General features: G+C 45.5%; 1 protein-coding gene across 1 annotated transcript; it reads left to right on the plus strand.

Annotated features, from left to right (window-relative positions):
- Positions 1 to 26,878, plus strand: LOC121454992 (major histocompatibility complex class I-related gene protein). Its single transcript, XM_041662453.1, is given in 8 exon segments — positions 1 to 130; positions 815 to 1,054; positions 7,407 to 7,682; positions 8,123 to 8,227; positions 8,279 to 8,355; positions 11,594 to 11,638; positions 24,108 to 24,306; positions 26,769 to 26,878. Coding segments are annotated over 8 exon segments (1,167 nt in total). The 5' UTR covers positions 1 to 15.
- The last annotated feature ends 431 nt before the right edge of the window (positions 26,879 to 27,309 follow it).

The raw sequence follows: 27,309 nt of genomic DNA on the forward strand, positions 1-27,309 counted from the left end.
CCAAGGGCTCCATTGATGGCGGAGAACCTGGCACCTGATCACTGGGAGAGGTACACTCAGCTGCTGAGGAGCTGGCAGCAGACATTCAAGGAGGAACTGAAGGGCCTACAGAGGCACTACAACCACTCAGGTGTGATGGCAACAGACTACTGTCTACAACACTGTCTACTTCCTGCGAGTAAGGCCCCGGGCTGCCTCAGGCCAATGTGACCAGTTGCTCACACCCTCTGTAGTCTCTGGCAAAACCCAGAAAATCAGGTGGCTGGGTTTCAGTGCCCACCACCTTCCTGTGGCTCTTCTATACTATCCCTTTATGAAAATCTTTTATCCCTTGTCCCCATATTCCTATCCCATTGGCATCCAACAATTTTCTCTCTTCTCATTCTAAATTTGCCCATTTTGGGTCTTATTTTCTCATGGTTGGGCTTCCTGATTTGCTTATTTCTGAACAGAAACGTACTATATGAATTGTCCCAGAGATATTTCTGGCTCCTGCGTGTATCTCTCGCTCCTACACTGCACTCAGAATAGCTGGGAGATTTATCAATGAATCATTCCAAAGATAGGCTAATTCCCCAAGGCAGGCATCATCGTGACCCTTTGGCATGCAGTAAGTACCCCATCAATGTCTGTTAGTATGTGGGTCTGCAAAACAGGAACCTTCTGGAACCTAAATATACAGGCCTGTGAGGTGGTGTCTTCCGGAGCAAAGAGTGCTTCCGACCATGCTCCAGTTGCATCATCCAAGAAGCCCCCCCCCACCCCCCCCCGTCTCTGCTTTCACCCGTGATTCCGCAGATTGTGTGTGTTTCAGGGCTTCACACTTACCAGAGAATGATTGGCTGTGAGTTGCTGGAAGATGACGGACAATTCATCGTCTTCAATAAAGACACCCTCTCCTGGGTGGCTGTAGATAATGTAGCTCAAATCACCAAGCGGACATGGGAGGCCAACCTGCATGAGTTGCAATACCAAAAGAACTGGGTGGAAAAGGAATGCATTGCCTGGCTCAAGAGGTTCTTGGAGTACGGAAAAGATACCCTAGAAAGGACAGGTAAGGAGGAGAGAGAACCTTGCTCTCACATCCCTAGAAAAACTGGCTTTGTGTCTAACTTCCTCTTCTGCAGGTGCTATTTACTCTGTGCTGAAATCCGTCTCTTGGTTGGACTGTTCTGACCTATAAACCCCTAAGAGAATTCTCATTAGGTGGTATTTTTAGCAGCATCTTGACAAGCCTTCGCAGTTCCACTTGTCTTGACAGAATGTGGTGCCTCCAAGGGCACCTCTATCAAAAAAAGTCCTCCGTCTCCTGCCAGGGAGAGGTTGGGAAAACTTTTTTTTTTTTTTTTTTGATTTTTCGAGACAGGGTTTCTCCGTAGCTTTTGGTTCCTGTCCTGGAACTAGCTCTTGTAGACCAGGCTGGCCTCGAACTCACAGAGATCCGCCTGCCTCTGCCTCCCGAGTGCTGGGATTAAAGGCGTGCGCCACCACCGCCCGGCTGGGAAAACTTTTGAGAGTGGGACAGTTGTTACAAATTATTTAAGAAGCAGGGTTCACTGGGTGAGAGTTAAAAGCTGGCCTATGAGGAAGGGCTTAGGAAGACTGGCTTCCCAAGAAACTCGGAGTTAACAGGACGATTCTTCTGGGTACACAGCTTGTCTCCTGCTGTCAATACACGAGCCTTTTGGTCAACTTCAACAGAACGCAGAATGTTTCGTGTTCTATGGGATGATTCAAATATTTCCAGAAATCCCTGAACACTGTTGACCTTTCCCGGAAGAGTAATGTCTAACCGGAGGGACTTTGCAGAGCTGGGACAAGCCCGGGGTGGAGAGGAGGGGTCTGGACCATAGTTGTAAGCATGTGCTGTGTGTCCAAATGCAGGCTTTGAAGGCAAATGATTAGAGCCTCAAGGTGGCTCTCCTCCCTACTTGCAGAATAACTATCAAAGCTATGCTCAATGGTTGCAGTTAACAAATCTGCTTCTAACAGACTCAAGCAGATCCTATTAGAAAACAGGAATCAGAATAGTATGGAGACCTAAGAAACCAAAACCATATTTGAAAACTTTTCTCCAGGGGAGGGGTGGAGGCAGGGGATGAAGGGACCAGCACAAATGTCACATCTTCATGGCTTCTCCATTCTGCAAGACAGGCTACTGTCTCTGAGTACTTGTTACCTAAATAAATAAATCTCAAGAGAACTGTGACTGGCCTGAGTTGGATCATTTGTGACCTCTTTACCTAATCACTGTGACCATCGGAAAAAGCTTCAAAGATTCGTACTGGGCAACAAAGTTCTGGCAATGACCAATGGCACAGCCAGCATGGTCTAATTGAGGAGATTCAACCAGGGATCCTTCACAAGGGGTCTAGTGGGGATCCCAACAAGGGGTGGTGAAGATTCTGGAGAGGTGAAGTATGAGACACCATTGCCCCAGTACGATCTGAAGGGCAGGAAGAGGAGACATCGCTAGCAGAGCCCAGCAAGAGTTGGTTTGTTGAAAGGGGATCCTTAAGGTGAAAGGTGTGGCCACAGGCAGGACTGCAGCGTGGTGAGATAGGTACTTCCTCAGCTGCTGCTCTCTGCCTGAGGCAGTCCAGCTGGAAACTAGGGGCAGAACAGTTCCAGAGAGAGTGCGAAGGCCTAGGCAGACCACAGAGGGTCAGAGGCTACATCCGGGGACCACAAAGAGACCCTGGCTGTTGCACGCTGTTTGAGTGATGGTCGAAGAGGAATTAAGATGAACACTTCATCTGAGCCCATGTTATAGAGGGGTGCATTTATGTCCCCAAACGTGCTGTTATTTGGCAGGAGGAATCTCTCCTGTCAGGAACAAGTGAAGCTTCTAGAAGGTAGGCCAGCTAAGTCACAGTTTTGAGTAAAATAGGGTAATAGTGCCTACTTTAAAGAAGTTAGTGAGAATAATATGGATGAAAACACATGCTAAGCTTTTGACTCTGCTCACATATTAAATATTACTGTCGCCTGACTGAAATGTCTGATAGCCTAGATTTGGCCAGTCTTGGCCACCCTTAACCACTAAGATGTTTTAGGCTGAGTCTTATCAGATAGGAAAAGGAGAAATAGTTTGCTTTCTGATGTGAGGATGTCTGCCACATAGCTATATCGGTTTGACAAATAACTTAAAAGTAGGAAAAAAACTTTTTAAAAAAGTAGGAAAGGTTGTTCACAATTTCAGAGGTTTGGGTCCATCCTGATGGGAAGGGTGTAGCAAAGCAGTTTACATCAGAGTGGACAGGAAGCAGAAGGGAGAAGAGCCAAGGCAAGATACAGCTGTAGTGCAAATTCTAAGTGGTCTTAATAATAAAAACCAAGAGTGGGGGTGAAAGCTGAAAGATCAGAGAAGCAGAGCAACTAGCCAATCCTCAGACCGAATGGAGTATCCTGTGTCTACAAGTCCTCAGACTAAATTGCTCAGAGCTCCTGTCTCCTCCCAACTTATATTCCTCTCTCTGCCCAGTCTATCACTCCTGTCTCCACCTCCCTAGTGTTGAGATCACCTTTGTGTGAGCTCTGTTTCTCTTTTAGACTGGTTCAATCTTGTATAGCCCAAATGGCCTTGAACTCACAGTGTCTTGTCTCCTGAGTGCTGCAATTAAAGGTGTGTGCCACCACTGCTTGGCCTCTATGGCGAACTAGTGTGGCTAGCCCCGCTCTCTCTGATCTTCAGGCAAGCTTTATTTGTTCCAGCACAAAATATCACCACATACAGCCCTCAGGGATTCCCCACAGGGACCTACTTCCTTTAGCTAGACCCCACCTTGTTGTAATTATGGGCGCCACTCTGTTGTAATAAGAGCGGCGGGGCTGCGTCCCCGGCACCCGGCCACCCGCATGGCTAGCTTTACCCGAAATAATTACACAGAAACTGTATTCTTTTAAACACTACTTGGCCCATTTCTATCTAGCCTCTTCTCGGCTAACTCTCGCACCTGGACTAGCCCATTTCTTATAATCTGTATAGCCCACGAGCTGGCTTACCAGGAATGATCTTAACCTGCGTCTGCCTGGAGTGGGAGAATCATGGCGACTCACTGACTCAGATTCTTTCTCCCAGCATTCTGTTCTGTTTACTCCACCCACCTATGTTTTAACCTATGAGGGCCAAGCAGTTTCTTTATTGCTTAACCAATGAAATCAACAGATTGATATATGACACTCCCCCATCACTTCCCCTTTTTCTGTTTAAACAAAAAAAGGAAGGCTTTAACTTTAACATAGCAAAATTACATACAGCAAAACAGTTATCAGGCAAGAATTACAGTTACAATATTTATATCTATTTTATCTTTTATCATAACTAAGGAAAACTATAACTATCTATTCATTCTTCAACTCCATCAAATACTCCAGAAGGATATAATACTACCTAAGTAAGTAAGAAGTAAGAAAACTCTAGAAATGACAGAAACATCTCGCTGCCTGGACAGTCACCCAAAGTTCTTTTGTACCGTTGGGGCATCCATCTTCAGCCTTCAGGCCCATAGTATCCAGCAGACATTTCATCAAGAAGGAAATTCCAAAGACAGTTCAGTCACTTTCTGCTGTATCCTGCAGAATGTCTCACGGACTCTTTCATGAGTCAGGAACCCCGAAAGACCATCTCACCTTTAGGCAAGTTCAGCAGTCCTCTCTCTGCGGGTTCTTTGTGTCCAGTTTATGCAATAGTCCAGGCAAGAGCAGTTTCTTGCCCAAATGGCTATCAAACTCCATAAGGATCCTCTTCGATGCCCATCTTCCTCTCGAAGTAGATTGGTGCCGCCAGGAACAGACATGTCTCATTGTCATGAAAAGTTCTAAGTTATTAAAATATTTTAAATGCCATATTCTGCAGCCTTTGAGAGAGATGAAGAATGCCTATCTGAAATATATCTCTATATATCTAGAAAATCTAACTAACATGACTATAAGCTTGACTTATTGATGATTATCCATATATTAACCTATATTTCTTAATTATACAGTACATTTTTAAATGAACTACACAATCACAATACCTTAATCAAGATCAAGAAATACATATACATATAACAAAATTGACCTTAAATCCATACCAATGCAAATTATTCATACCTATATCATTTCCCCCTTTAAATGTAAAAGAACATTTATAAAAAATATTTTGGGAACATGGGTGCAGTTTTTTCTCTCCAAACTGCTTCCTGCTGAATGGGGGCACTGTTAATCAGATCATTTAGGGTGTAACCTGTGTGCCAGGTTTATCTCAGTTGGCAGTTGAGTGAAGTAATTTTTTGAGGGTGTTCACAAGAACTTTTCGGGAGGTGGTGGTCTATCATACCATATCGGGATAGATGCAATCCACAGGGTCTGATCCTCTGTGAAAACAAAAGAAGACCCTTTCCAAAGCATCATATCCTTAGACCCAAATTCCGAAGTCATACCCTCATGATATCTGTTTTGGTTCCACTTGGCAGCCCATATAATGAAATGTCTCTCTGTACTTAGCTCCTTCACAGTAAAAAATTTTAAAGAAAACACAATGTACATAATCCAGACTCTCTGTGAATTTTCCATTTTTACGTGGCTTATTTTTCTTTATTTCTTTTAATCTCTTAACTATCTGTACTCTGTCTCTTTAAAGACTTTACCTTTTTCTTAAAAAAAACCCATTAACTTTATTCTCTATATTTTTTTCTTCTCTCTCTCAAGCCTACGTACATTCATCCAACAGTGTGACTCATTTAGTGGTCTGAATCTGTCCTATTGTGAATTTGCAATTTTTTACTATCCAGGAGCACTTTTGATTTGTGCCTTTAAATCACTAGGAGCTTAAGAATCTAAGCTGTGACATTCCTAGGTCAAAAACAGGTACTGCCTGCTGGCCCCGCCCAGTCCAACATGACGGAGCTGCTCATGCCTCTGATCCTTGCACATTGCACCACTAGCATGGCGGAGCTGCTTGTGCCTCTGAGCTGCGGTATGCAATGTCCCCCTTTTAGGCACACAGCAGTCTAGTTGCCATCAAACAAATCGTAGCACTTTACTCCAAATGCTCCATTCAAAAGCTCTGTCTCACGCAGGAGCCAGACAGAGATTGCAATGGCGGCACAGCCCAGAAAGCCAGCATTTTAAAACAGCCAGTTTTTTCCTGCTGCTGAGTCAGGAAAATTTCAAAATGGAGGACGTACTATTTTGTGCTAGCTCTGGGGCCGCCAGGTAGGAGAAACACTCAGCACTTTAATTCTGAGACTGAGCGTGCAGCACAGAAATTCGTTTTATCCAAGTTACAGCCAAATCTGACACACAGAGCCAGAATCCGCCATGCTCTTCCGCCTGCCTAAGCCTGATTCGGCCAGTTGCCCAGGTGCAGGCGGGGAGTGCTGAGCCATCCATCCGCTGGGGTCTCAGAGCACTCTCCTTTCGATCCCAAGCGGGAACAGAAATATCCAGTCCCCTAAAAAGCCTTTGACATGTTTTAAAGCCAGAGTTCACGCTGGCAGCACAGCCCCAGGAAGCCGCGCTTTAAAATGACGCAGCGTTTTTTATGCTGCTGTTGCCGAATCAGGAAATCTCTCTACAGCATGCCACCAACAAACAGCAAAAATCTGTGTTAAACTCTCTCTTCCTTATTTTTAAGCCTTCTCAGGTTTTTAAGTGGATTTAGTCCATCACATCTGGGCGCCATCTGTTGTAGTAATAAAAGCGGCAGGCTGCGTCCCCGGCATCCGGCTGCCCCCACGGCTAGCTTTACCCGAAATAATTACACGGAAACTATATTCATTTAAACACTGCTTGGCCCATTTCTATCTAGCCTCTTCTAGGCTAACTCTTGCACCTGGACTAGCCCATTTCTTATAATCTGTGTAGCACAGCTGGGTGCGCTTACCAGGAAGATTCTAGCCTACATCCATCCTGGGTCGGAGCTTCATCGCATGTGTCTGCCCAGGAGAGGAGAGGATGGCGTCTCTGAGCTCACTTCCTCTTCCTCCCAGCATTCTGTTCTGTTTACTCCACCCACCTATGTTCTAAGCTATGAGCCCAAGCAGTTTGTTTATTACTTAGCCAATGAAATCAACAGATTGATATTTGACACTCCCACATCATTTCCTTGTCACACAAGGTTATTTCAAAGGTGCACAGTTGGCAGCTCTGATACTCTCTCCAAACACTTGAAGCTATGCGCCCTTTCTCCCCTCAGGGACAAAACGAGGTTCACCTCCGTGTGTTCCCCAGCCTATTCCATAAAAGGAAGTCTACAAAATACATATTTGCTGTTGATGAATCTGGGCTCTGGTTCATTCTCAGTCTGAGATATTTCTTGCTGCAAAGAAAGTTAACAGGAGAACGTGGCTCTGTTTGAATACTGTATGTTCAGTGCCCAAGATCCCCCACCTCACTTTCCTGTGGCTGCTTCTCTCTAGAACCTCCGGTGGTAAGAACAAGTCGAAAGGAAACGTTTCCGGGGATTACAACTCTCTTCTGCCGAGCTCATGGCTTCTACCCACCAGAAATTTTCATGACGTGAATGAAAAATGGGGAAGAAATTGCCCAAGAAGTGGATCATGGAGGCGTGCTTCCCAGTGGAGATGGAACCTATCAAACGTGGGTGTCGGTTGATCTGAATCCTCAGAGCAAAGACGTTTATTTTTGTCATGTGGAGCACTGTGGCCTCCAAATGGTTTTTGAGGCTCCTCAGGGTAAGTGTGGGGGCGATGACTGTCTGGGGAGTAAGTCTGAGGAAAGAGATAAGAAGCTGTGATGCCTGCCAGGAAGGGAGAATGGGTCTCTGCCTCAGCAGGTGGGCGGAACAATAGCAACAGTTTTTTCTTTGAATGACTATTAAAGTTTTTATTTTTATTCTCTCTCTTTCTCACTCTCTCTGTCTCAGGAGTCAGAGGCAGGTGAATCTCTGAGTTTGAGCCCAGCCTGGTCTATAGAGAGTGTTCCAGGGACTACACGTAGAAACCCTGACTTGGGACTAAATAAGTAAATAAATAGAAGATAGCATAGGCACATAGTCCACTTGTCACCAGGCGATGAGGGAGCAGAGATGATGGCAGAGCTTCCTGGTGATCACAGTGATGCAGTTAATGCAGACAGGAGAAGCATCTTGGAGGTTTTTCTCATTTGCTTACAGAATCAGAAATCCTCCTTCTAGTAGTGAACACGGTCTCTGGGACCATAATCCTCACCATTGTCCTGGCTGGAGTTGGCGTTCTGATCTGGAGAAGAAGGTCTCAAGGTGAGTGGCATGAAGGGCTCTAGGGGGCTCCTTGCGGTCCCCTTGCTGCAGCTCCCAAGACTGTGTCTGCCATGTCCGTTCCATTTAGAAGCCGCTCGACCCTCATGTTGGGATCGCCGGAAGGCCTGGTACAATTTCCCCCTCGATGGAGAAAGTATCTGTTAATTGTCCCACTTTTCACAACCATTCTTCTATCTGAATGAGAAGAAAGTCCTCCTCCTTCAAACTTCACTTCTCAGACATGAAACATTTACAAGTAGATGCCTTTGGAAAACAGGGCTTGAGATAAGGACGGGGAAGGAGAAGCAGGAGACAAGCTTTTGATGGCACAGACGACAAACCCATTCCTTAGACGTGCGCTAAATGTCTGGTGTGTTTTCAGCTCCAATCTGGCTCGTGGGAAACAGCAATGGAAAAGACAGGGCGGCCCCAGGTCACAGAGCTGATGGCATAGTCTTGAAAGGTCATTTTCTGTGTCTGATTTACTAGTTACTCAAGCTGATCACAGCAAATATCAGTGGCACCAGGAGAAGGCTCAGAAGCCATGTGGGCAGGAACTTGCCTTTTCTTGACAGCCATGGACTTGAGCCCAATCCAAGGGATACTGTACGTGTGTGGACTAGGTACTTGTAGGACCCTTGGAGGCCTACCACACAGCTCTCAAATAAATCACACGCAGAGGCTTATTTTTTCTTATGAATGCCCCCAGCCTTAGCTTGGCTTGTTTCTAGACAGCTTTTCTTAACTTATCCAGTCTACCTTTTGCCTCTGGGCTTTTACATTTCTCTATTTCTGTATTTCTTTCTTTACTTCTTTCTTCATGACTTGCTGTGTAGCTGGGTGGCTGGCTCCTGGAGTCTTCCTCCCCTCCTCTTTTTCATTTCTTGATCTTTTCCTCCCAAATTTCTCCTTCTATTTATTCTCTCTGCCTGTCAGTCCTGCCTATCCTTTCTCCTGCCTAACTACTGGTTGTTCAGCTCTTTATTAGACCAATCAAGTCTTTTAGACAGACAAAGTAACACAGCTTCACAGAGTTGAACAATACAACATAAAGAATGCAACACATCTTTGCATCATTAAACAAATGTTCCACAGCATAAACAAATGTAACACACCTTAAAATAATATTCTACAACATCTATTTGCTAGAAAACCAACTAAGATAGCTGGCGGATGAGTAATGTTTCATTATAAATAGAGTACAATCTGAATCCTAAACCAATTAATACATTCATCTCAAGAAGAAAGCTCCTGCTTTTTTATCTTCTGGAGTTTGTACATTTGGGGTTAAAATTTTGAGTTAAAATTTGTTAAGTTCTAAGAGAATCTTGAGAAAGGCTAAAACTGTCAGTGGTTGCTTCTAGGTTTTGCAGAATATTGTGTAAGTTTTGAGCTGTGAGGAAAAACACATGTAAATGATTAAAAACCTCTCTTCCTTTCAGAGCAAAAAGAAGCTGACTACCATCCCACACCAGTCAATGAGTGTGGTTCTCCCTCCTAGGAGCCAGGATCTCTGCTCTCAGACCTCAACACATCTATTGTTGGAAGCCTTGGCCATATTCCTGACACAATGGGGATTTAGAGAATTGAGCATTTGTGACAACAAGGCAGGAGCTACCAATTTTTCTTTGTTCTTTGGCTCCTGAAGAGCTGTCAACTTTCAGGCTCTTTATGGACTGACTCCTCTGTCACCGTCGACGTTGAATACGCTCTGTCTCACGACCCAATATTTCCCAACATTCTATGTCTCCATGATGATTTACAAGTAGATTACAGAGTCTCAGAGATGCAAGGAACTTCCTCACTGTAGCAGGAAACGTCTTCCTATAATGCCACAGATGTGAGCATCCAGCCTCCACTTGACACCATGTGAGGATCCCCCATTCCACCACAAGACAGCCTTTCTTGTTCATCTTCTCTCCTGAGAATGTTTGTCATGTAAGAACCTTGACTATCATGGCTTTGACTGTGAATCTAGGGTTGGACCAACCCATGAGAACAGCCAGCAAGTTTCTAAACAGCCTGAGAATGGACTAGTCATTAAACACATATCATGGCCCAAGAGGAAACAGAAGCACCGTGTTCAAGGCGGCTCTGCCAGAGAGCTTGGAATATTGGAAATGTGTCTAGCTATGGCAATGACTTCACTTTTTATTGCTTCTGTGGCAAATTAGAACAATAATTTATAAAGCTGAATGTGATGGGACTCCTATAAGCCCAATACTAGGAAACTGAGGCAGATGGATTTTAAGTTTGGGGCTAGCTTAAGCTACACAGTGAAACTACCTAAAACAAGCAAAACCAAAACCAAAAGCCCTTAACAAAACAAAACCAGTAATTACCAGACATATTATCTCCTCCAGTGGAACTACAGAGAACTCCAGTCACTTGTAATATTTGAATGTGAAAATAATGGCATTTGGTTGGGGATGGCTCAGTGGACAAAGATGCCTGCCACCTAGCCTGAGGCCCTGAAATCAGTGGTCAGGACTCACAAGCTGAAAGAGAGAAAACCACTCCTGAAAGTTGTCCTCTGACCTCTGCATGAGTGCCATGGCACAAAATCTGCCACATAAATAAATGTAAAAATATTCTTTTTTTAATAATTTATTATTAAATTTATTTTATGTGCATTGGTATGAAAGTGTCAGATCCCCTGGAACTGGAGTTGCGGACAGTTGTGAGCCGCCATGTGAGTGCTGGGAATCGGACTCAGGACCTCTGGAAGAGCAGCCAGTGCTCCCAACCACTGAGCCATCTCACCAGTCCCAAAAATATTCTTATAAATATGATAGTATGTTTATGTCTCAAAAAGAGTCCCCCCTGTTGTGTCATCCCCATCCCGTCCCATTGTCCCCTCCCCCCACAAGCCCCCAGCCCGCTACCCCCCCCTCTGGTGTTGGAGACTGAATTAGAACAGAAAAGACAGAAATTAGAATTGAACTTTTGGGGGCTGAGGGTGTAACCCAGTGGTAGAGAGCTTGCTTAGCAAGTGTGAGGGCCTGGGGTCAATCTTCAGCACTGCAAACACACACACACACACACACACACACACACACACACACCAACAAAAACTAAAACTTCAGATTTTTTTTGTAAATGGTTTAAAATTATATTGTTTCTTAATACTCTTAGACTTGTGATTTAATTAGTTCATGTTTACTGATTACAAATGTTCAGTAGCCAAGGTCTACCAACAAGGTGGCACCACCATCTAGGTGTGACAGAGAACTTCCCTCCTTCAGTCAGGCTTAGGCTCTGAGTTGTCTTTGCTGAATATTTCAGATCAAGAGCGCTGCATGAAGAACCTGTTTGACTGGTTTTGTTTTAGACTCCGCTACGTTTATTATCTGTTTTCTTTTTTAGCGCGTACAGACCAAGGTTTGTCCAGAAAAATGGCAAACGGAGCAGGTAAGAAGGAAAGCAGTCTGAAGGAGCAGTGTGGGGGCTGGGCATGTTGCTCAGTTGCTAGACTGCTGGGCTAGCATTCAGAAGGTTCAGTTCCCAGGCCAGCATAAAACTGGGCGTGACAACACATGCCTGTAATCCCAACACCTGGGAGATGGAGGGAGAAGGAGCAGGGGTTCAAAGTTCCTCAGCTACATAGGGAATTTGAGAGCAGATTGCGATACATGTGATCCTGTAAAAACAATAACAACAAAATAAAAGCAGTATGGTGGCAGGTTTCTCTATGCCCTTCTTAACCTCTTGTTCCAACAATTTCCATATTCCGACCCCTCCCTTATGTCTGAGGAACTGCCGCCCTTTTCCTCTTCTCGCTGTTTTTGGATGGAGAGAAGAGTGGTTTTGCTTTGTGTCATCAGTTGGTCGTTTTTCTGGCAGGGTTCCACGAGGTCGTCCTATTCTGATCCTCCCAGTCTGAAGCTTTGTTCTCATCTGGGCAGGTCAAATGTAGCCATGAGGGAATCAGATGGATGCATAAGAAGGAATGTCAAATGCCAATGTGCTCACTTTGCTGCCAAGAGTGGAACGCCAAATGGGTCAGGGACTAGTGTCCACAGGGCAGCTCATCATCTAGCCGGAGGGTTCCCGTGAGAACAAGTAAATCACAGAGAGGGGTCCGCTGACCCCAGACAGGCCGGCCCAGGGACATATTCTTTTATCTCCTATTTTTTCATAACAGTATATTAATTCACAGAATGTTCTTTTGGGAGGAGTGTGTCTCAAGCCACAAACAGTGGACAGCAAAGCCAGAAAGGATCTCTGGTTGTCTGTCTCCAAAATCTGAGTCTCCCCTACTCACTTGGCAGCCCTGCCATCCTTAGATGACGACCTCCGTAGGCCCTTCCAAAGCACCTCTCCTCAGAAGCTTGCCCACATTTAACCTTAACCTCTGTGTAAGTCTCCGCATCTCCCCCTTCACTTTGGGCTCCCTTTCTTCACAGTCCTTCTAGCTTGTAATGACGCCCAAACCCATAGGCTATGTAACAGATCCTCAAACCTAGTTGCTTAAAGCAGCAATCATTTCAGGATCGTTCATGGCTTCTGTAGGTCAGGGATTGGGTAGGACTTGGGTAGGCAATGCTGGCTTCTATCCTTTCGTGGAACTGTAGACAATCGGAGGCTGGAAGTAAAACAGTGAAGAACTTAGGGAAGCTGTGAGCACAACATACGGTGTCTGTCTTCAAGCCAAGCCAAGTGTCACCCCCTTCGGGGCGTGACAGTGACTCTACACTGGCTCTCTGTGTGGTTAAGTGTGAGCTTCCTCACAACATGGTGGCCTTGGAGCGATCGGATTCTGTAGGTGGTAGCGAACTCCCCTAGCTGGTGTCACTTTTGCCATATTCTTTAGTTGGCCAGGAAAGTCACTAAAGCCTGCTCTGTTTCCAGGAGAAGAGTAGGAAGATTGTCAAAGCAACATTATGAAGAGCATATGTAGACAAGAGTCACTCTGTATCTAACAGGCTTTGCTTAGGAAGCCTGAGGTTTCTGGTGCCTCCATCTTTGCCCCTCAGCATGGAGGTCAAATTCTATCGAGGGGAAATGGTGATGCCTGTCAGTGGGTTAAATGAGCTGGGACCCTAGGGTTCCTAGGTGCCCTGGGTATAAGGTTTCCAGAAAGAGTGTAGGTGCCCTGTATCAAGGGAACATCTTGAGACTTTCGTTGTGGCCTCCTTTGTCGAGTTCCCCTCTTCTTCCCACAGCTGGCAGTACTGAGGGAAAATGCTGTACATATATGGGTAGCGTCTCATGTAGAAAGAGAAGCTGTCTGTATACGCCACCAAAAGTTTGTTGTAGATCTTGTTTGATTAAAAGCACAAAATTTTGCCCAGTTTTTCAGTGTCTGTCTTGTGAACAAGTAGAGCCACCACTAACCCATATAGGACAGCTGTGGTCAAGACCCTCCAAATGTCTTAGTTAGGTTTATTACTACCTTGATGAAAGGCCATGACTGAAAGCAACTTAAGGAGGAAAGAATTTGTTTGACTTACCTTTCCACGTCATAGTCCATCACTGAAGGAAGTCAGGACAGGAACTCAAATAGGGAAGGAAGGAACCTGGTGACAGGAGCTGACGCAGAGGCCATGGAGGGGTGCTGCTTACTGGCTTGCTTTTCATGATTTGTTCCTTCCTTTCTTCTTTCCTTTCTTCCTTCCTCTTTTCCTTTCTTTTTTGTTTTCTTTTCAAGACAGGGTTTCTCTGTGTAGCTCTGGCTGTCCTGGAACTCTCTGTAGATCAGGATGGCCTCAAGCTCAAAGATTTACCTACCTCTGCTCCTCCCAAGTGTTGGAATTAAGTGTATACCACTACGGCCAGGCTATTAGCCTCCCTTTTTATAGGACCCAGGACCAGCAGCCCAGGGATGGCACCACGCACCTTAGACTGGGCCCTACCACATCAATCACCAGTTAAGAAAATGTCTTACAGAAGAATTTCATGGAGACATTTTCTCTATTGAGGTTCCCTCCCTTCAGGTGGTTCTAGCTGTGTCCAGTTGACATAAAACTAGCCAGACCAGGTCATGCAGCTTGGCCTGTCCAGCGCAGAGTGAACTTTGACCTCATTTGCCCTTTTGTTGGGGATCTCTGTGCAGACTACACTCTACACAGCAACTCGCCATACCGTTAGAAACCAAGCAGACCCAACACGGAAGTAATCGGATGGATTTGGAAGGAAGGAATGAGGGCGGGAATAAAAAGATCAGTCCACCCAACAGGGTAGAAGCAAATGCCCTCCTTAGTTCATCCAGGCAAAACTATTCCAGTCATTTTACATAATCACCATGTTTATCTGTAACGATCTATTTTTAAAATCTTTATATAACATTGCACGATGGGCTTCCATGATGCCTTGTATGTAGTAGAAGCTCAGTAGATACCTCTTGAGTGAGTCAGCACAGTATTTTGATTAGCTAGTCTTCATGTGCTAGTGCAAAAGGACAGTGTCATCTTACAGCTGAAGTCAGACAGGAGAAATAGCCCACGTCGCTGCAGGCGCCCCGGGGGTTGACAGCCCACAGCTTCGTCCGAGTTCTTGATGGAGTTCAGCAGCTTTAAGTTGTTTAAAAGTTACCTTCATTAGTTTGTATATGAGTGGGGGTGGGGGTGGGGGTGAGGGTAGGGCACGGGCATCCCAGGGTGCACATGTGGAAGGCTGAAGTCCACTTTGTTAATAACACACACACACACACACACACACACACACACACACACACACTCCATCTCCAGATTGTACAATGTAGTCCAGGCTTGTTCCTCTTGCCTCAGCTTCTGGGCTGGTCTTACAGGCCTCACTACTATAGCCATGATCTTATCTAGATTTTGCCCTGTTTGTGAGATTAGATCCCAAAGATTCTACCAACTTCTATCCCCCCACACTGTAAATGTGTATTAAGGACAGACAGAATTCAGTAACTCAGTGCTTCTTACATGAGACACTATCTTTTCTTCTTTCTTCCTTTCTCTTTCTTTCTCCTCCCTTCCTCCCTTCCTCCCTTCCTTCCTTCTACCATGCTCATTAAGGAATAAGGTTTGCACTCTCATTTTCTCTAACACAGGGTCTCATGTAGCCCAGGCTAGCCTCAAACTCAATAGGAGACAAAGCTGAACTCCTACTCTTCCTAAGGCACTGTTCTTAAAAGCTGTAGAAGGTGCTTGACCAGACTCAGAAGGACAAATATTACATACTTTCTTTCATATGCAGAATCTAGTTATAAACACAAATATAAAGGGAGACTATGAGGGACAGGAAGAGATCTAAAGGGAGGGGGGAAGAGTGGCAACAAGAGAGGGTATAGTCCCACATTTCTCTTGTAAGTAGAATCTAGATTTGTGAGTTACCTGAGATGGAACTGCAAGGGCTCTATTGAACTGTCCGCCCAAGCAGAACGTTTCATCGTCAATACTCCCTCTCCCTTCCCTCTACCCCGTGTATTACTGGGGACTGAATTTAGGACCTCAAGCGTGCCAGGCAAGCGCTCTGCCCCTGAGCTATACCGCCCAAACAGACCTGTTCAATTCTCATCAATGCCGGTCCGGGAGGAAGTATGGGAAAGGGCTCCTTCGGAGGCTTGGTCCTCCTTGCTTTATTCCTGTCCTCCTTCCTCCCACTCAGAGTTAACTGAACCCAGCAGGGGCCTCTGCGTGTGTCCCTTGTGGGGGATGGGTGTGAAAGAATGTTTGGGGCCAGAAGGTTCTGAGTCTTGGCACTGAAGGGCTGAGTGGCAGAGTGGCAGCTGGAAGGCTGCGCTGGCCTGGAGCCCCTGGCAGGGAGAGTCTGGGTCTGAGGCAAGTGCGGTGGCAGCAGCCAGACCTCTGAGAAGCAAAGGAGGTGCGAGAAGGAGCAAGGAAGGAGGAACACGGTTTCGGAAAGCAAGCTTGCTTATAACAGATACAGTCAAGGAGTGGAGCCTGCGGGATGAGAGAGTGGGAAAAGAAGGATTTCCCAAGCGGAAATAAGGCACGCAGACCCAAGCCGGATCAGTCTTTGTACTTTTTCCTTCTTGGGTATCAGGGCGGAAGCAACCGTTACAGGAACTGAGTAAAAGCTCATGGTTGTTTCTTGTTTCTGTTCTTTTCCTCTGAGCAACACGACAGTAGAATAAATAGAGAATTCCAGGAACACTCTGAGAAGGAAAATGCCCTAAGAAGTGTCAATTCTGGGAATTTTTAAGGGGTTGTAATAATAAAACGCAATCATTTGGAGTCGCATCCGCTGCTGAAACACAATCCTCTCCTGTGCTTTAAAATACCTAAGCACACGCTCGGCTCATTACTCACAAGACAGCTATGGATACATCATCTGTGCATTACCCACAACAGGAAGTTGTCAAACCAGACAGGGCCCCAGAGGCTGAGTACATGGGCTGCCAATCACCCTACTTAAAATGAAAACTAATGGAATTAGTCATTGGTCCCCATGGATCCCCGAAGGGGAAAAGCAAACTGCTTTAATCCAGTTTGGGCCTTTCCAAATGAAACTGAAATCAAACATCAAAGATCTGTGAAGGAGCTGTTTAGCTAGACACACTTTTAATTCCATCTCTTGGGAAGCAGAGGCAGGTGGATCTTTGTGAGTTCAAGGTCAGCCTGGTCTAGAAAGTGGGTTCCACGAAGATGGGTTTCTACCAGAAGGAGTTGTTAGCTTTTCTCTGGCACTGTGCATGTTATAATATTGTTAATCCCAAAGACTGGAGCTTTATAGTAGAGTTTGAAGTCAAAGATTGTGATGCCTCCAGAAGTTCTTTTCTTGTACAGAATTGTTTTGGCTATCCTGGGTTTTTTGCTTTTCCATAGGAAGTTGAGTACCATTCTTTTGGGGTCTGCAAAGAATTTTGCTGGGATTTTGATGGGCATTGCATTGAATCTGTAGATTGCTTTGGCAAGATTGCCATTTTTACTATGTAAATTCTACCTACCCAAGAGCATGGGAGATCTTTCCACTTTCTGGTGTCTTCTTCAATTTCTTTCTTCAAAGATTTAAAGTTCTTGTCATTCAAGTCTTCCACTTGTTTTTTAGAGTTACTCCGAGATATTTTATGCTATTTGTGGCTATTGTGAAGGGTAATGTTTCTCTGATTTCTTTCTCAGCCCATTTATCATCTGTGTACAGGAGGGCTACTGTAGTGGGAGCTGTGGGGCTGCATTCTGCCACCCAGCTCCCTCCACTGGCTAGCTTATGCCCGAAATAACAACACACAAATTGTTTCATTTAAACACTGCTTGGCCCTTTAGCTCTAGCCCTTACTGGCTAATTCTGATATCCCAATCAACCCATCTCTAATAATCTGTGAGAACTGGTCTTACAGGGAAGATTCTAGCCTACGTCCATCCTGGGTCGGAGCTTCATCGCGTGTGTCTGCCCGGGAGCGGGGCATGGCATCTCTGCTCCAGAGAGCAGAGCTGTCCGTCTGAGCTCACTTCCTCTTCCTCCCAGCATTCTGTTCTGTTTACTCCTCCCACCTATGTTTTAACCTATGAGGGCCAGCCAAGCAGTTTCTTTATTATAATTAACCAATGAAATCAACAGATTGATATATGACACTCCCACATCAGGCTACTGATTTTTTTGAGTTAATCTTATATCCTGCTACATTACTGAAAAGTATTCATGAGTTGTAGAAGTTCCTTGGTAGAATTTTTGGGGTCACTTATGTAAACTATCACACCACTAGCAGATAGTGAGAGTTTGACTTCTTCTTTTCCAGTTTGTATCCCCTTGATCTCTTTTTGTTGGGAAGATAAGGTTTTTATAGCTCAGGGTAGGGAGTTTCCAAATGGGGGATTTGGTAGGCAAAATAGGCAGGGCTATAGAAGCAGAGCATAGCAAGGTGGTCATAACAACAGATAGTCATCACCTTTTTAAAACAAAGGTAGGGCTGCAAGATGGTCATTATAACTTTTTTAAACAAAGATATGGTTGCTGTTTCCTGGAACAGAAAGTACAGAACCATTTGTAGCTAAGGTTACAGATGGGACATAGCCCAATCCTTGAGAAACAGAGATTTAATCACAAATAGGGATGAGCCTAGTTAGTCTTTATTATAAGATGGCTTTCAAGCTTAAGGTGGAGGCAGGCTGATTCATTAAAGCCACAAAGTTTGTTTACTCTAAGTTCTTAATGTGCCACAATTATTGATATTCTGATGGCCTTCATTAGTTCTCAGCCATTTAAATGCAGGTTCCTTGAAGCCTGAGATGCCAGTGTGTGGGACAAGAAAGGTACTCTACACACATGCGTATTGACGATGAGTTGCTGGAAAGCCTACCAGGAACCAGATAACGTGGTGTGGACCAAAATCCCGGCTGTCAAGTCAAAGGGGATCAAAGAGTTTATCGTAAGCCAAAATATGAGTGACTATGACCGATAACCAAGGATTCAGGTAGATTTGTTTCCCTCTTGAGGTGGAAGGACGAATTTCTTATAGTCATACGATGAAAGACTCTCAGAAATCAAGATACTTATCAAACACATTCGAGAGTGCCAAAAAGCTGTAAGTTTCTGCTATCTGATGACATTCTTAGTCCGTGGGTTGATGGAAACTGTTGTCTGCTAAGAATGCATTCCGGGGCCAGCAAGATGGCCCTGTGGATAAAGGAACTTCCCACCAAGTCTGATGTCATGACTTAGAGCCCCAGGACCCATGAGGTAGAAGGAGAAAAACTGACCCTTGCAAGTTGTCCTCGAACCTCCCTCACATGCACACATATAAACAAACAAACAAATAAAATAAATAAAAAGGGGCTGGAGAGATGGCTCAGTGGTTAAGAGCATTGCCTGCTCTTCCAGAGGTCCTGAGTTCAATTCCCAGCAACCACATGGTGGCTCACAACCATCTGTAAAGGGGTCTGGTGCCGTCTTCCGGCCTGCAGGCATACACACAGACAGAATATTGTATACATAATAAATAAATAAAAAATATTTAAAAAAAAATAAATAAATAAAAAGTAGTTTGCTTTTGCTTCTGGTTTTTTTTTTAAGAAAAAGATAGTCCAAAGGCATAATTTTATGAATTATCTGATAATTCATAAAAGCATTAATTAGATACCTAGACATGGGGCAATAGTTGACTATTCAGAGGACTGTGGTGGTTTGAATGAGAAATATACAGAGACCCATGTATTTGATCAGGAGATACCATTGTCTCCTTTTGCTGGTTTTGTTTCTCAACAAGGTCACATGTTTCTGTGGTTTGAATGTTGTCTGTCTCCTAAAAGCCTTGAATATTTGAAGCATAGTACCCAGGCTGGTGGCCTGCTCTGTGTAGTCCTGGCTGTCCTGGAATTCTCTCTATAGACCAGGCTGGCCTCAAGCTCACAGAGATTGACCTGCTTCTGCTTCCAGAGTGCTGGGATTAAAGGTGTGCGCCACCACCAACCGGAGCATTTCTATCATGGTAATGTTTAAAAAACAGGCTCGTAAGACTTTAGTGACCATGAAATGGAAGGGCCCGTGTTTAACTAGGCTGTGAACTAATGAGAAAAGGGAGCGGTGGGGAGAGCTGAGAGCCACTTCCTCCCTGCAGCAGCTGGACTGGGCTTCGAGGACCACAAACTGCTGTGGTGCGATGCTCTTGAGGTAGGGAGTTTTATTTCTTTGGCTTCCTTTTGCCTCCCTGACTTGCCTGGTTCTCAGCAGTAACTATCTTGCTGAGTCAAATGTTTTGCAACTCTCCTGCCTGACTCTTAGCTCCTCTGCATCAGTGTTTATGTTTGTGTACAGCTTATTAATACGAGTGGAATGGTCCCCTAGGCATGCTGGTTGAATCCCACCTCTTTCTTTAAGTGCTGGGGTGATCTTAAGTGATATAGCTTTTCTGCATCTCAGCTTCATAAACCAGTGTTTCTTGGTACTAATGGGGAACTCAAGTGGCATGGACATGTGACAGGGCACGCATAGGGCATGACGCTTGCTATGTGTTTTCCTCCGTGTCTTCTGTGGTGACCACTCCAGTAGTCCCACATGGTTATAGCTGCCTGTTGTCCAGTGCCTATTCTGCACGAGGCACTTTCCACATATATGGCCACCTCTTTATGACCACTTTGTCAGCAGATGTCGTTGTCACAGTCCGCTGAGGTTGCATTGCTTTTTGTTTGTTTGTTCTTGAGACAGAGCATCTCTGTGTAGCAGCTCTGGCTGTCCCAGAACTTGTGTTGTAGACCAAGCTGGCCTCAAAGTCACTGAGATCCCCCTGCCTCTGCCTCCTGAGTGCTGGGATTAAAGGTGTGCGCCACCATGTCCGGCTCTCCACCCCTCCCCCCCTTTTGTGAAGTTGCATTTCTTGACAAACTCTCATGTTTCTGTGGTTTGAATGGATGGTACTTGTCTCTTAAAAGGTTCATGTAGTAGGAATGTGGTCCCCAGGATGGCAGTTTCAAGAGGCTTAAGTCAAACAGGAGTATGTCCTCAGAAGGGTCTAAGGCATGCCTTGCTGCTGGAGTTTTGGCTACAGTCTTTGGGCTCCTCTCTGGTTATTTAATTTCTTTCTCCTTCACATGTCCCCATAATGACATCATAAGATCCTTACAGAGCCAGGGCCTATCAGCAGCATGACCTTGAATATCTAGAACATTTTTTCCCCAACAGTAGCTTACCAGGCACTTATGGTGGTGCACATTTTGGATCCCAACCCTGAAGAGGCAGAGGCAGGCGGATCTCTGTGGGTTTGAGTCCAGGCTGGTCTACATAGCAAGCTATTGAGTTCCAGGCCATTTAGGGCTACGTAGTGAGACCCTGTACATATACATACATACATACAAACACACACACACATGCATCTTGCTTTAGGTATTGTATGATAGTGAGACCCTGTGTGTGTGTGTGTGTGTCTGTATAGCTTGCATTAGGCACTATCTGATAGTAATGACAAATGGATTATGTGTGTGTATATATGTGTGTGTGTGTGTGTGTGTGTGTGTGTAGCTTGCATTAGGCACTGTCTGATAGTAATGACAAATGGATTATGTGTGTATATATATGTGTGTGTGTGTGTGTGTGTGTGTAGCTTGCCTTAGGCACTGTCTGATAGTAATGACAAATGGATTATGTGTGTGTGTGTGTATATATATGTGTGTGTGTGTGTGTGTGTGTGTGTATTAGGACTTAAAGCTCAGATCCTCTGGAGCGTCTTCCTTCTACCTAACACTGAGAGCTTTGGGACCTATGGGGTAGAGGACAATCACCTTGGGTGCAGACATCTTCAAATCATGAAAGACAACAGAGTAGCAAGAGCCAGGTAGTAACTGTCCTGGGTTTTTCTTCTATGAGCTTTCAGACCAGTGGAAACAGCTGTAAATATTTCCCAATTTATTGAGTGGATTAATACACTCAATAAGTGGCAGAGCATGACCCAAACTCAACTTTTTCTCCACAGACAACTGACTGCACCTTTTCCAGAACAAAACCCAGTAGGCACTCAAATGATGCTTGACCAAAATAATGAGTTTCTCACCCACTCAAAACTGTGACCTACAGAGAGGTCTTGGGAACAAAGTAATTCAAATATCTTTTCAGTGCATCGGAAAATTAATAAATTTTTCTTGCAAATTTGTTATAATTTTTTTGTTCAGCCTATGATGACAGGACTTAAGTGCTGAATAAGGCTTAAAGGGTCAAACGAAGCTCCTGCACATTTCCCAGAAATGTCAGCGAAGCTCTCGGGTAAGAACCATTGCTTGTCAGTTCTTGGCAGATAGGGCTAATGATGCCTAAAGGGAAAATGGAAAGCTTGTCACCTTGCAAAGGAGCTGCCCTGGGGTGGGTCCAGGAATATGTGGGTATGGAGAGCTGAGAACCTGCCAGACATCACCTGGTTCAATTCTCTCGTTCAACAGATGAGAAAGTTAAGGCTTGAAGAGAAGAAAATCATTTGCCGAAAGAAAAGTTGAAGCCAGTGACAAACTTCATAGCCCGATATAAAGTATTTCCAGCATCACCAGTCACTAGGGAAACAGCAGCTATCACTACACACTTATGCAACAAGTAGGAAGACAGCAGTCGCTACCACTACACGTCTATAAAAACAGCTAAAATTGAAAATGTGACAATAACAAATACTGGCCAGAATGTGGAGGAATCTGCTCTTGCCCCATCCCTTGATGAAGTGCAGTAATGTAGCAAGGTCCATCCACTCTGTGCAGCTGTGGCTACGCAGTGAGTTCAAGGACAGTCAGGGCTAAGTGAGACCCGTCTTCACAAACAGTGAACAGGAGTAAAAGTCACTTGTTTGGGAAATATTTACAGCTGTTTCCACTGGTCTGAAATCTCATAGAAGAAAAACCCAGGACAGTTACTGCCTGGCTCTTGCTACTCTGTTGTCTTTCATGATTTGAAGATGTCTGCACCCAAGGTGATTGTCCTCTACCCCATAGGTCCCAAAGCTCTCAGTGTTAGGTAGAAGGAAGACGCTCCAGAGGATCTGAGCTTTAAGTCCTGTTTTCTCAGGCAGAGGTTGCCTTTGTCCCATCTAGTGGGTCTATCTTTCTTTCTTTTGGGTTTTTTTTTTTTGAAACAGGTTTTCTTTGAGGAGTTTTGGGCCTGTTCTGGAACTCAACCAGGCTGGCCTTGAACTCAGGGAAATCCACCCACCTCTGCCCCCCTGAGTCCTTGGGATCAAGGCCTGCATCACTGCTGCCCAGCTACTTAGCATAATTTAAAAGGAGGAAAGGCTCCTGGTTTCAGGGGCTTCATTCCATGTTCCACGTTTGGCTGGACCCCTTGCTTTGGGCCTGGAGGTGAGAAAGAGGTCACGGCAGAAGGAACTAGAGCAGAGCCTGCTCATTTCATGGCAGGTGGGAAGAAGGGAGCGTAAAGAGGCGACAAGTTACATCATTCTAGAACAGGACCCAGTTGTACCTCTAAGTAGGTATAATGCCTCTTTCTTTCTTTTTCTTTCCTTTTTTTCTTGTTTTCTTTCTTTCTTTCTTTTTTTTTTTTTTTTTTGATTTTTGTTTTTCGAGTCAGGGTTTCTCTATAGCTTTGGAGCCTGTGCAGGAACTAGCTGTTGTAGACCAAGCTGGCCTCAAACTCACAGAGATCCTCCTGCCTCTGCCTCCCGAGTGCTGGGATTAAAGGTGTGCGCCACCACTGCCTGGCACAACTCCTGTTTAATCACCCAAACAACACCAGTGATTTCATGCTGATCATGTCAAGAGTCGTCAGGGTTCGGCCTCTTTGGTGCATCAGTTGCAGGATCAGATCCCTAGCCTCTGATCCTCTGGGGGATATTTAATACTCAAAATACAGCAATAACATACTAAGGGGAAAAGTGCACAGAAAATACATTTTAAAAGGAAGATTTTGAGCCAGCTGGTAGTGGCGCATGCCTTTAATCCCAGCATTTGGGAAGCAAAAGCTGGAAGATCTCTGAATTTGAAGCCTCCAGAGTGAATTCTGGGGACAGCCAGCACTACATAGAGAAATCCTGTCTCAAAAGACAAAACAAAAGGTCTTGGAAAACCTATGAGGTCATGAGCTCCAATGTGAAATCCAATGGCAGATAACTTTGGAGCAAAGGTGGTGCTGTGTTCACATTTATGGTATATGCACGTGTGTGGACATGCTTGCCTGTGCCTATGCATACTAAGTCAGAGGCCAACTTCCGGTATCTTCTTTTATTGCTCTCCAACTAATTTTTTGACAGCGGTTCTCTCTCCGAACCTGGAGATTACTAAATTAGCAGACTAGCTAGCTTGACAGACTCCCCCCCCCCCCCCCCCCCCCCCGCATCTGCCTGCCTTTGCCCCCTCAGTACTGGGGTTACAGGAACCCGTCGCCAAGCCAGACTTTTATGTCAGTTCTGGGCATCCAAACTCAGGTCCTCAAGCTTGCGCAGCAAGCTCTTCACCCACGGAGCAGTCTCTCCTGCCCAAAGTGTCTAAACACTGAGCCTACCTCTATCGCCTTCTCCTCCCGGAGCCAGGTGCCAGGCGCGTGGAGTGGCGGCATTGCGTCCTTCCCTGGTTACACGGGGCCTTTCCAGCAGAGCTGGATAGCCGGACTGGAATGCTGCCTGCTCACCTCGCCGGACTGGAATGCTGCCTGCTCACCTCGCCGCTCCCTGACCTCAGAGACAAGGATCCCTGATGACACTCTTATCGAGCTGAGAAGGACCAAACTCAGTATTTCACGCATTTCCAAGCTTATCTTTCCTTAATCTCAATTGTCCCAGACCCAGGGTTCTGAGACAAGGATCTGTGCTTGCGATTCTTATCAATACAACCTGGTTTCCATAAAACAACCTCCAGAACTGCTCTGGATTTGAACTGAGACAGGACTGCTAGAGAGTAGTCGGTAGAATTAATGCGCTAATGAGGTACTAACACAGCTTGGCTCAGGATTAACACATTCAGGAGCCAACCAATTAACTGCCCTTCCTAATACCTCCCAGGCATTTTCTGTGTTCTGCCGTGGTGAAGCTGCTGGCCTCTGTAAATCTCAGCTCTCCAGCGCTTTGGGTTGTTCTTTTTGCAAGGCCTGATGAGCAAGGGGAGTGGAATAAAAGAATGGCCTTAAAGACTGCTCATGACAAATCCCAGGTTGAGCTATGGTTATGGTTAGACTAGCCATGCAATCATGTGTGGGTTTCGGTCACCTTCACACGTTCCTACCTACCGGGGTCAGGGCAGAAGCTGTGTCCTCTGGGTTGTAAGTGTTTTCTTTTGCCTACTGTTCTGGAGCTGAACTCCTCTATTAACATCTGTCAGTCAAGCAACTCGAGTCCCTGCCAAAGTGAAGAGAAGGTAGGCCTGTCTGAATCGGGAACGTCACACAGTTGAGTCAGCCCCAGACGCCTGCAAAGAAAGGCCTTCAGAAATTTCACACCACACAACTACTTCCGTCCTCTCTGCGTACACCGAGAGCCCTTCCGAAGTCTCTGAAGTATCTCTCCTCTTCAGGTTTTCTGTCTATCAAGATGTTTCAAAAACCAGATCAGTTCAGGCAGTGGTGCATGCTTTTAATCCCAGCACTGTAGAGGCTGAGAGAAGAGGAATCTTTGTGAGTTCAAGGCCAACCTGCTCTGCACACTGAGATTAAGCCAGCTAGGGTTGCCTGGTGAGACCCTGCCTCAAAACAACAAAATCGAAACATACAAAGCAAGGGAAGGTGTTGGAAAATGTTTAATATTTGCACCTCTATATACTGCTCCTCCCCCCTCTCTCCTAGAGAGGCTCCTACAGTGGAGAACAGCTATTCTTTTGTCTCCTGAATCATTAACTGAACCCTCATGTGCTGATTGTGATTCTGTGCAAACCATCTGGAATACTAGGTGTTGAGAGGACAGAGGAGGAGCAAGTCTTCCAGGAATGTCAGGCTAATCATATCATTTCACTATTCTGCCTGTCTGTCAAAAGAAAAAAAAAACCAGTTTTATAATATTTTATAATATATTCCCTCTTCTAGACAGTTGTGAGAAAATGAGATGCTTTATAAATATCCCAACCCTTTCCTCTACCATCTACCTGTCCATCCATCCACCTGAATATCCATCCATCTGTCTATCCATTCACTACCCCACCCACCCACCTTCAAGAGCCCCTTCAGCACCCCAGTGCCTCTTGTGGACCAATGTACTGAGTCCTGAAGACACACCCCCGGGACAAGACCGGCCTTCCGGCCTCAGGGAAGTCCTGGTATAGAAGGACACCGCCCTGTGAGCAGACTTTGAAATAGCATGCCACTGTAGCAGAAAAATGTGTGCAAAACACAAGGCTCAAATCCTATGTTCCCAAGAGCTGAAGCTGGTGGCGAGTTAATTCACAGAACAGGCTTCGGCGCTTTAATTCCTCTTGGGGATATTTGGAAGGAAATTTTCAAACAGCAAAGCCCAGAATCCAGCGTGATATGTTTAATCTTTGAATCCGCCGGGGTACTAGTTTGGTCCTTGCCTTTTTCCACCTTCCTCCTTTATCTTCGGGCTCCTGACCTTCTCAAAGGTGAGCCGCTGGTTGTTCCCTTTGTTTAGCCCAGCGTGTGTTTTCCCTTTCCAGCCACAGCCCTGCTCCTGACAGGCAATGTTTCAGGACCCCAGAGAGCCTGGGCTGCCGAACACACAGACAGGCGGGCGGGAGTGTGTGGAGCGGTCTTTCAGGGAAAATGAAGAATGAGAGGGACAAATGGCAGGCTTGGAGAGCAGGGAAGGAAAGAGAGAAATGGAGAGAGAGAAAAGGAAGCCAGGCAGAGGCTGCAGGATGACAACACCAGCCCTAATCCCCTCTCTTCAAACCATGGTGCTGGGCAATTTCTGTAACTAGGAATCGGGTTTCCCAAAGGGCTGGCTGTGACAGTCTTTCCAAATACGGGGCGAGGCGGAGCAGAATTGCCGGAATACCAGAGGACCTGGCTCATCCACGCGGCCAAGTCTCACAGGACGATTTCCCTTGGCTGTGATGAACCAAGGGTGGGGCAGGGGTGGGAGGAGGTGGTATAGAAAACCCAGCATCCATCATGTGTTGCTTTTGAAAATTATTATTTTGGAGTGCAGGCTGTTTCCTGTCTTTAAAGCCTATTATCTAGTTCCCGTCCAGGTGGAGCCTGAGCTGCCTGCTAATTTAATCCCCTGGGTTTCCCCTCTGTCTTCAAGATCTAGAGACATTCAGGCTTCATAAAGAGGGCACCTTTGTGTCTTCTCCCCTGAAGGCGCCCATCTACCCTGGCAGCAAAGGAGATGCTATCCTGGGAAACAGCAGCTGAGGAGGGAGGGTTGTTAATTGTTTGTCAAATCCTTCCACTCTAGTTAGATCCTATGCAGAAAAGAGAGAAGCCATAGCCTCTCCTTCATTCTGTCCTTCCTCTCCCATACACAAGAGGGAAAGGGAAAGGGGCTCTTGGTTCTTCAGGCACAGACAGACAGACAGACACACACACACACACACACACACACACACACACACACATACTTAAAAAAATAAGCCTACTTATTTAATAGAAACACATCAACAAACACACTATTGGTCCAGGAACCAAACAAAATAGTTTTAAAATCACGCATGGTGCTTGGAGAGAGGCTCAGCAGCTAAGAGCTGGTACTGCGTTGGAAGAGGACCTGCGTTTGGTTCACGGTACCGATGGCAGGTGGCTCATAACCGCCTATGACTGTAGCTCCAGTAGATCTGGCATCCTCT

Source organism: Microtus oregoni, unplaced genomic scaffold (genome assembly GCF_018167655.1).
Source record: "Microtus oregoni isolate MIOR12 unplaced genomic scaffold, Mior012 000013F_ref0000133, whole genome shotgun sequence".
Lineage (NCBI taxonomy): Eukaryota > Metazoa > Chordata > Mammalia > Rodentia > Cricetidae > Microtus > Microtus oregoni.